Here is a 10,338-nt window from a genome sequence, read left to right on the forward strand (position 1 = left end):
TATATATATATATATATATATATATATATATATATATATATATATATATATATATATATATATATATATATATATATATATATATATATATATATATATATATATATGCAAATGTGCACTGATTTGAGAACATATGCAGAAGTGTTACTCACGAGATTAGGTAACACGGGGGAAAATTTATTGTTTCATGAATGTTATTATAGGACGCACTTATGAAATAAGCATTACTTAGCTGACTTTTATAACTACAGAAGATTCAGATTTGAACTGATAACCAAAAAGCTGTATCATGTGTTGGTTAACTCACCGTGTCGCACTAGACGTCTCAAATTTATAATCTAATTATCTTCCATCTTTTTAGCGATTTATAACTTCATCTAGCACATATCAGTGAGCTTGTGATCATGAGCAAAAATCAAAATTAATCCACAAGACTGCTAGAGAAGAGCAGATAAACCAATGTGCAACTTATATCGACATCCTTTTAGTGTTGCCCCAATTTAATACTTACAGAAAAATTACCAAAAGTAAGTTTCTTGGTCGCCTTCTCCAAAAACGACTAGGTGGTTTTTGACGATGTTTCGAAGCTGCAACTGCTGAAATTGCAAAACGACGTTGCATGCGTGGGAAACGTTTGATGTTATAGGACATTGCACGACGACGCATATGACGCGGCAAACGTTGCACTGCTGTACGCGGTCCTTTGGTCACCTCTCCCGATATCAGCACACGATTGTCGACGGCCTTGAAAAAGACACAAGTTGATTTTTCCTCGGCAAACATACAGAAATGAGAATCTGTCAAATAATTACATCAAGTACCATTTGATATAACCAATAATGTCTTCCAAACTTTCCAAGGGATAGATTTCAGAAAACCAACCTGAATTAACTCAGCAATTTGTCTCACTCGTTCTTTCACTAAATGTATTACGTTAACTCCACGTGGTCTTGAACAACGATCATCTTCCTCACTTTCCTCCATTACTGAAATGATATTCAACACTTATATCTAATCATATGCCTAACAGAATGTTGAATGCTAATACGGTGCTTTCGCACACATTGCAACACTCTTTTACTGACAATTACCTTCTTAATAATTTTGGAAATCTTTATTCTGGCAGCTTAATTTGATGAACAAACTCTGAAAGAAGTACTGGTAAGAATTTTACAACGGGATGACAGAATTCACATATGTAGTTATCATCAAAATTTATTTTTCGGGAGATTTAAAAAATTCAGCATAAACTAGGAAAAAAATCCAACAGAAATATACAAACATAATCATTCAAGAAAATGCAACAGATTACAAGTTTTTAAACAGATAAAGGAGAAATAAGATTCTGGTTAGGAAATTATCTCTCATGTGGAAACCGATATGCAAAGTAAAAATGAAGATTACTAAGAAACGTGAAGAAAAATATTACAAGGTCTGATGCTTCGAAAAACTGGCAAGTACTAACGTGAAATTTAAATAAATTCATTAAACCAGCATAAAAAGACCTAATTTGTTTCACCCACATCGCTAATCATCCTGCTCTTTGTCTCTCTCGAGTATTTCTTCCTTCTCTTTACTGGTATCCTTGATTCCTCGCCTCGTTGATACACGCCGCTGATTCGATAACTCACGCCGACTCATCGCCATTTTGCGGGTGTTTAACCGTCGCTGCTGTATATCCCTTTTTTCTTCAAATAACAGCACGTCCTAAAGTAGAAACTCTTGCACGAACTGAATAAGATTTTGTTGATAACTTAACCAGGGAGTGCATTAAAATAAGCGGATAAATCGTGTTTGGATATACAATATGCAAAAGACGTTGGTTGCCAACAGAAAATATACTACTCAAGATTCTGGACAAATCAGTATTTTGGTGTCATATTATAAAATAGTGCTGTAAACAACATTACAGCTTAAAGATTATGGAAATATTTCGATTTATCAAGCCTCTAAGAAAAGATATTCGATTGAAAAGAAAAATGAAATTAAGTGATATCCACTCAACCGTAAAACAAGTGCATGTCAGCACCCACCGCTCATTGCACTGCGTCTCCTCAGGATATGCGTTATCAAGTCAAGGACGACTGTGCATCAACTTATCAAATGATGATGCTAACCGTCAAACAGATGTCCTACGCATTAGTTAGCCAGTATGTTGATATGATTTGGTATGCATTATTCAAGCTTCAGGATAATTGTCCTATTGTTGCTCTTTCAGAGACTGCCCAAACACTGCCACTTCTACACCCCGAAGACCTCATTAGATTGAATTCTCCGAATGAATCAGCAAAGGATCCATTTTGAACAGACTCACATTCAGAAGCTGTATAAAATAATTCAGGAAGTTCTTACATATGACGATGGCTCTTCGATAATTTCCTTCACTAGTTTTGTCTGTAAGTTAATTTCGTCCTCATATTTCTCCTTGATTACCCGTTTTTTGGTGATCGGGTCGATAATATTACCATACTTGAACATCACTCGATCAACAATATGTGTCACTAATTTGGCCGGTCGTTCATTTACATCGCATTTTGTGATTAAGATAGTATCACCCAGTCCTGGAAATATTTTGTCAATTTCTTTAACTGCGCATAAATGCCACTAAAGATGGTGTAAGTAACTTCGCACTGGCATTATGCACTTTTACTGTTTTCTGCATTATTTGATACGTGTTTGACCATTGATGTTTTTCTGAACAGTTTCCAAGGCAAAAGACCAACACAGCTGATGCATAAAGTTTTGAAATTCAAAGTAACTGCTAAATCTAATAAAGCCAAAGAATCCGACCAAAATCTAGAGTCTTTTTACAAACTCATACTTGAAGTACAAGGAGTGAATAAAAACAATAATCCTCTTGCAAGCGCTAATTTAAATTTCCAACAAAACACTCAACAAAAGTTCCAGAAATTATCATCACATTTAGTAAATTTCGTAAAAATCTTTTGTTGTGATTTTAAATCATTAACAAATTACCTGCTGCGTTTTTTGGATCTAATGCCCATAGATCAATAGGTCGTGAGAAATACTTCTTAATATATTCATCAAAGTCGTTCAATCGACATCTAACCTGCAAACGACATAGCATTAACATTGTTTTTCACACGAGAAATACCGTCTTCATTGGATGATACATTAACTAAGACAGTCGGTTCATGATGAAGAGTAAAAACTAGAATTATTTCCACGAGCTAATTTCAAATCAAAGATGTCACTTTACCTGGACACATGGGATTTTATCATTTCCAATATGTGTGTGTTTCAATACCTTCCCTAATAACATATCCAATGTGTTTTTGGATAATTCGGTCTTGTGCTAAAAATAAATTAATGCATTAGCAGTATAGCGTCCGCAACAAGTGATTATGAGAAATCATCTCACTAATCATTTTTAGATTCTAATTTTGATTTAAGATTGCAGCACTGAAATTCAGCAATTTCGGCTGAAACATCGAGTGGATACCTTAACCTCTGATAAAGTGATAAATTCATTGACAGTAATAATGATATGGTTAAAAATCTTAGATAGCTATGAAAAAATAAAAGAAGCCTAAAATTTAAAGATGTATGAAGACAGTGTCTCGTGGTTCTCCCTTTCCGACAAATCACTCTTCAGCTACTATAATTTTTAGTTTTGCTAATCCCACAAACACCCTATTAAACTACAACAAACATTTACGAAATTTTATATTTTATGTAAACTTACGCGAATGGTTGTGCAAAGCACAGAATCCATCTTCAACAATTGCGCTGCAAAATTCATAGCTTTACCTTACCATTATTTGCCTTACCTCCCTCAAACCTGAAACATTTGAATTTCAAAAAAACTTCAACATTAAATATGAGACTGAAAAGGAATCGGACTTCTGGCAAAATGTTTTTCTACCAAGTGAATGCATTCATATTAAATCCCACATTATCAAACATCAGTAACATCTAACTCAGCACGCAAGATTAAATTCCCACCAATTTATCACCAAATGACTCAACTCTTCAACATTAGCCATTCTGGCATATTCTGTCGTAATCATATTCGAATTCAATCTGCCCAACTTCTTCAAAAATTTTATAGGGCATTTGTTTCAGCAATAAAGTCTCCGGAAACTTATCCTTTCAACTGGAATAAGATCAATACTATCGATATATTGAAAGTAAACAACTGCGAAGAATAAAGACGTTGGCTTTTAGATTTTATTGGTAATTTTTCAAGTTTTTTAATACAAGAAACATCTGCAGGAAGCAAAATAATCCAATTTTTACAGGAATTTTAAAACATCATAATCTTGACCAACAAAATATTAGTGATAGTATTGGCTCTGGCACATAATTATTTTAAAAAGGAAATGGATTCAATTCCGTCCACATTTTTGGCTTCAGAATATTTCTACATAAATCAGTGGAACCTCACTAGATAATCTGCAAACAGTATCAGAGTGCCAGTCTTATACAAATAACAGTTCTCTTTTTTTTTTTTTTAAACGCATAGAAAACAAACGCGAACAAACGAATATCAGTATTCAAGCGCATTTATACAAAGATATATCTACGTTAATTATAATTTCCTTTCTTCGTTTCCTCAAATCTCTATTTTTGTAGATTTCAGAAATCTCATGAATCGAACATTTATTTATATTTATATATACACTTTCATTTTTTTCCGCTAATTTGATTGCTCTTTGGCAACAATAATTTACGCAATATTCATGAAATTCTGGATGCTAAAAAGCTTCCTTGAATATGTATGTATATACCCGAATCACGCCTAAACAACTGCAAATTAATGATAATTTAAGATTATATCCAAAGTCCATAATAGTGATAGTAGTATTGTGGAACAAATATACAAGAATCCAATTTGAAAACATGAAACACGGTTTTCGACTACACAAAAACATACAAGCAAACGAAAAAATAGAAAAAGAAGCACGCAAATCGTAATGAGATTCTTGAAAACCTAATAAAAAAAGAGAAAAGTAGTGAATTAAAAGAGAAGAGACAAATAATGGAGTATCGTATACAAAAAAGGTAACATTTATGGTTAAATGAAAAAAATTAGCTGACTTTCTATATATGCAGGATAAAAACATTTTCTGCAAAATCAACAAATTAGAATCCAGAATAATATGCCAAAAATGAAAATTTTTGAATTTTTTAACCAGTGAAAAAATTTTAATCAGTGAAATTTCTAATCGACGGAAATTTTTTAATTAGTAGCCTTCCTACCATGTCTCCTCCTTCTTCCTCATCATGTTATACTTATGAGGAATTCAAATGCTTATCAGAAGTTATTTTTTACAAATAATTCCAGTGATTCTAAAGAATGTAGAAATGATCTGAAAGATCTTGCTGAAAGCGAAAGAAACAATAAACGCGAAATTAAAAAATCGGAAATATTCTGATGGAAAACAGGAATATAAATGAAAGAAATTATAGCACAGCTTTTTAATTCAACTAAAATTCATCCTGATTCTTTAATCGTTTCTGACACATCGCTGAACTTCATAAGAACCTACCCAGTAATTCACCTGATTAGTATAAAACGTAGAGTAGCGTAAACCCTCTAACAAATTACACCTTGAGTAGATCATCCAATTACAGAAGGAATATGCAATAGAAAGCGAAGCACTGCGCATGATGTCAGTAGGAATGGAAAAGTAGGTTAAACTCATTGTTTCGTTTACGCTATTTGTAAATCCTTCCATTTCAACGACACTCCCATACTTTAATCGTCATATCCACACTAGATGTCACAACGTAAGGTAAAGACGAATGGAAGTCTGAAACGAGAATCTTATGACTGATACATCCTGGTATCTTTTATTAAATATTGAGCTTTAATCGTCATAAAACCTGCGAAAAATAGCATGACTGAATAGCATAACGCGAAAATGCCTAGGAAAACTGCGCCTGTACGGATTACAACGAAAAAACGACTCACCGGCTAGCGATGCATTCTGGAATTCGTCAAACAAATACTCAGAATTTCAGATAATTTCACACAACATCAAATCTAAATGATACAAACCAAGTGAACTGACGAAGTGTTTGTGAGCATCTAATGTTTTGGCACAACGTTTCTGCGCAATTGCCCATACGCGTAATGTTTTATCATCAGCAACTGAGAGTAGATATTTACCAGCAGGATGAAACCGTAATCCACGGACCCAATTATCGTGACCAATCTGAAAACGACATCATCCTAAAAATTTAAAGAAGACATTTATTTAACGGTAGAAAAATGATGGGAAGGTTTTTTTTTCTTTTTCTTTAATTTTTTTAGATGAATATGGAACGTTTCTTCGTCGATAAAGTAAGCAGTACTACAACTATTTAATTCGAAGCAAAAATCATGGCAGCTCTTGATTTTATCATAGGAGAAATTGAATTCCATCGGTTTTCAGCTTATTTAATAATTTAGTTAATAATTTTAAATTACTGTCAAAATTTAACAATCGCATTGGTATTACAGTGAAGACCATAATTTCTATGGAGCACAGTTTAGGATGTGAAATGTAAATGAACGAATGAACTAATTGATTTATCTATTGGTCACGTCAGTTTAGTAGTCCCTCGGACAGTTTAGTAGTTGTTCAAACTTCCACAAATATGTATTGTTGACATGCGGCAGGAAGTAGCAAAAGATTTACCAGAGTGAATAAACAACATCCCGCATTGATATCAAAAAACTTGATCGTTTTGTCTCGAGAACCAGAAACAAGAATTGGTCCCAATTTCGGTGCAATCATACTATCAGTTTTTTTTGCATCACCATTCATTTGAGCTAAAAATTGTTTTTTTCCGGAAAATAAAAGTTTCAGATACATATCACTACCTCATTGAACCAATAACCAACACGCTCATACATCTATTTAAGAGCAATGAAGGAAAAACGACAGGAGAGCTGGATGGATAGACAAACAGATGAGTTGAGCTGGAAGGGAATGTGGAATTTCTGAGGGTAACATTCCAACTACGAAGCAAAATTCTACAATTTTGAATCAAAAAAAAAAAACACATACTCATATAAGATGCAAAGCATTTAAACTTACAAGAATGATCTTGTTCAGCTTCAGCGACATAACGAAGAGCCTTGTCAGGTGCCCATTGAACACACTCAACAACGTGTTCATGATCGAAGAACTGCATTTTACATTCCTTTGACAGTGTATTCCATATGCAAATTGTCTACAACAAATATTTTTTTTTTAAAAAAAAGTGTATATGGGAATGAGCAGATGGAGAACAAAGTTGGCTTATTCTTTTTTTTCAAATGAGTGCAGAAGCGCTAACTTTGGCTTTGCCAGAAACCCATTTTGTCAAAAACAAGAACTACCTGATCATTACTACAGGATGCAAACATATTTCCGTCATGATGCACACGTACCATTCGTACCCATTCATTATGGCCAGCAAATGTTCGGATGCAATAACCTGTTGCTACTTCCCACATTTTCACCAAATGATCTCGTGAAGCAGACAGTAAGTGATCACCTGAAAAAAAAAACCAACTAAATCAACTTTATCTTTTTCCCATCAAGAGAAATTATTTTTACTTGCATTTACATTTCATATTCTTTTAAATCCAACCTCATTATGAATAAGGTAGTGGTAATCGCTACAAAATTTCTTAAATGACCTAATTCAAAACTGATTCACAGCAATGACATGGCATTCCCTTCTCTTTGTTTATTTCATTAAAGAAAAGGAGGAGGGATATTCAAATAAAATGGAAATGTTAAGTATAGTTGAGGACAAAATTTCCCCACCACAAACAGTTATGTACGCGGAAAGTAATGATCCACCTCTTTTCTAATCTTTCGAATGAGCAAAAGGACGAACTTTAAAAAGCTCGACTTATTACATTTAAATTGAGTTCAACTCAGTTTAATTAAAAGAAGATAAGAATACCAGAAGGCAGGAATGCGATTGATGAAATATTATGGTCGTGTCCTTTAAGTGTTTTCATACAATCGAATGTTTGTACAAATTCCCATATTTTGATTGTCATGTCAGCAGAACATGATGCTAAAACATAAAACAAGGATTTGATGATCTGGTCCTTAATCATCATAATACGCAATTTTTCAAAATATCCTTATATTAACGGATGGTACTGCCAAAACCAAGGATAAGCAGTCCAAAACAAGAGAACTGGCACCGACGTTTCTGTGTGTCAAAGATAAAAGCGTGCTCGATTTTTCGGTTGGCAATAGGTATCAGTATTTTCAGTATTTTCGCTAGTTATCAAATTTTAAAGCAAAATATGTCGGTGTTACTAACAATTCCACCAGCTTCGGAAAGAACATGAATGAGCTTTACCATTTCCTGTCATCTGTGCAGATGAACATGAAAGAGTATCACCGGAAAAATCTATAATCCCATATAAATAACCCAGAAAAATAAGCTTCAGAAAGATAACTGTCTTGGTATATTTTATGTCTAAATTATAAGCAAAAAAACGGAATCTAACCTAATAACTTTCCACCATTATCAAATGCGAGATCCTGTACGGCATCAGTATGCCCTTTTATTGATCGCTCGAAGTCGCCCGTTTCGAAATCCCACACCTGCAAAAAGCTGGTCCAAGTCATTTCAGTGAAGGACAACATCAAGAATAGTCGTAAAATCAAGTAAGATTAATGATTAGTTATGCAAAAGGTAAGAAATACGTCAATAACTTGCCTTAATTGTCGAATCTTCGCTAGAGGATGCAATTATGCTATAGACAGGATGGAATATAACTCGGGTGATTGGCGAACGATGACCACTCAAGCAGAATTTTTCGGGCGGTCGTGGAATCCATTCCCCTGGTTGCCGTTTTTCTCTGTAGGCAGTAAGTTTTCTTGAGCAAGCGAAAAACGAAAGGAGGATACTGATCAAGTAAAATAGTTGTCAAATATGGATGAACGCTTCGCGCAGAACTTCAGGAAAACTATAGCTAGATGACAATTTAGATTTAATTCTAGAAATCAACAGGTGTTAACTTTTGCCGTCTTAAATCGTTTGAATATCAGAATAATATTATTGCAACCTCGTTGGTGCTCCATGTATGTATTCTCGTTCAGCTTCTTGTAGCTTTGCTTCCAAATCCATAACTTTTTTTGTAAACGGACTACTGATGTCCACTTCTTTTCCAGTAAACCCATTACTTTTTATCATCGTTTTCCATCTGAAGACCTTTTAAAATTGAAATATGCGAAGTAATAATTTCTAAACGGACATTTACTGAGGAAGTATCACCAACAACGCCTTCCTCTCATCCTGAAAAGAAAAACTAACCAAGCCTGTTTCTCGTCTGAAAGCATCGAATGATTCGGTATAACCATATGACTGGAGATAATCAGCAATCGCGCGGTTTCTGGAAAACGTATCGTGAAAATTCAATCTGAATTTCCGGGAAAAACATAACGCCATACATTATCCGGCTTTGATACTAAGTCATGCCCAATAAATATTACAGGAAAAGAAAAAACTGTTTTGAATTTATTCTTTGCGTATAAACCAAGATAATTTATGACAATATATACCAAAAGCATCGCAAACCATTGTCATACTCGTACAGAAGATTTTTGCAAAATTATTTATAGAAGAGCAAAAAAACAAATTATTTCCACATACAATTCATCGCGCTGTTTTTCCGACAAATTCATTTTCATTGTTGCAAACTGATCTATTCCTTGAATAAAACCAATGATTGAGATTTGATGGGAACTTGGATCGAGAAAAAAATAATAGAATTTAGTAGCACGTTAGAATAATAATCAGAAAGCGTGCACAACGTAGCTACAGCTACTGATGTTACTAGAGAAAAATAATCAATATTCGCTCGCTAGCCTGGAAAAACTGGAATTTTAAACAAAAAAGAAATTTTGTAAATTTCAACAAATAACGCTACGAATATGACGGACACTGCCCAGAATTAAGGAAAAATGAATGCTGATAAGGCTAAGAAGAGAAAATAAAGTCTAATAACAACTGAAGATGCCTCAAATTTTGTCGGCTGAACCAGTACCAATAAGCTAAGTGTGAAACATAAACAACTTCTAGATGGAGCTCAATAATTACAACGAACGCAATTAATGGAAGCATGTCATCTTACTAATTTATTTTATCAATAATCTTGATACATATACATCCAAATGCATAAACAACAGGCATACACATCCTTAATAGAGCGTCTTACCACTATGCAGTGATACGAATTCTTTACATCGATTTCTAAGGGAGAACAAAAGAAAATCCGTCATAGAAGCATCTGAAATTCACAAATAATATTACTAACAAGACTCTGTTCACAATCAATATTACTAACAAGACTCTGTTCATAATCAACTTTGT

At 33.8% G+C, this 10,338-nt stretch overlaps 3 protein-coding genes across 3 annotated transcripts in view; all 3 read right to left on the reverse strand.

Moving 5' to 3' along the window:
- Positions 1-984, reverse strand: part of LOAG_17901 (ribonuclease P/MRP protein subunit POP1 containing protein) — a gene marked incomplete at both ends in the record, with an annotated part of 7,673 nt that extends 6,689 nt beyond the window's left edge. The window contains 2 exons of the mRNA XM_020450565.1: positions 523-744; positions 883-984. Coding sequence (XP_020305745.1) covers positions 523-744; positions 883-984 — 324 coding nt within the window. The remainder of the gene's footprint in view (positions 1-522; positions 745-882) is intronic.
- A 317-nt stretch (positions 985-1,301) lies between these two features.
- Positions 1,302-3,811, reverse strand: LOAG_09458 (hypothetical protein). The gene is made up of 5 exons (XM_003144985.2): positions 3,707-3,811; positions 3,221-3,316; positions 2,977-3,070; positions 2,353-2,561; positions 1,302-1,707 (listed from the first exon to the last, which is right to left on the reverse strand). The coding sequence occupies exons 1-5, from the start codon at positions 3,761-3,763 to the stop codon at positions 1,528-1,530; spliced, it is 636 nt and encodes a 211-aa protein (XP_003145033.1). The 5' UTR covers positions 3,764-3,811; the 3' UTR covers positions 1,302-1,527.
- A 1,651-nt stretch (positions 3,812-5,462) lies between these two features.
- On the reverse strand, positions 5,463-9,840 carry LOAG_09459. The gene is made up of 11 exons (XM_020447934.1): positions 9,619-9,840; positions 9,280-9,358; positions 9,032-9,169; positions 8,683-8,824; positions 8,471-8,567; positions 7,909-8,025; positions 7,334-7,491; positions 7,050-7,185; positions 6,648-6,781; positions 6,026-6,182; positions 5,463-5,777 (listed from the first exon to the last, which is right to left on the reverse strand). Exons 3-11 carry the CDS (start codon positions 9,157-9,159, stop codon positions 5,704-5,706), a joined length of 1,143 nt encoding a protein of 380 aa, XP_020301882.1. The 5' UTR covers positions 9,160-9,169; positions 9,280-9,358; positions 9,619-9,840; the 3' UTR covers positions 5,463-5,703.
- Between the last annotated feature and the right edge of the window lie 498 nt (positions 9,841-10,338).

This window comes from Loa loa (assembly GCF_000183805.2).
Source record: "Loa loa unplaced genomic scaffold supercont3.147, whole genome shotgun sequence".
Lineage (NCBI taxonomy): Eukaryota > Metazoa > Nematoda > Chromadorea > Rhabditida > Onchocercidae > Loa > Loa loa.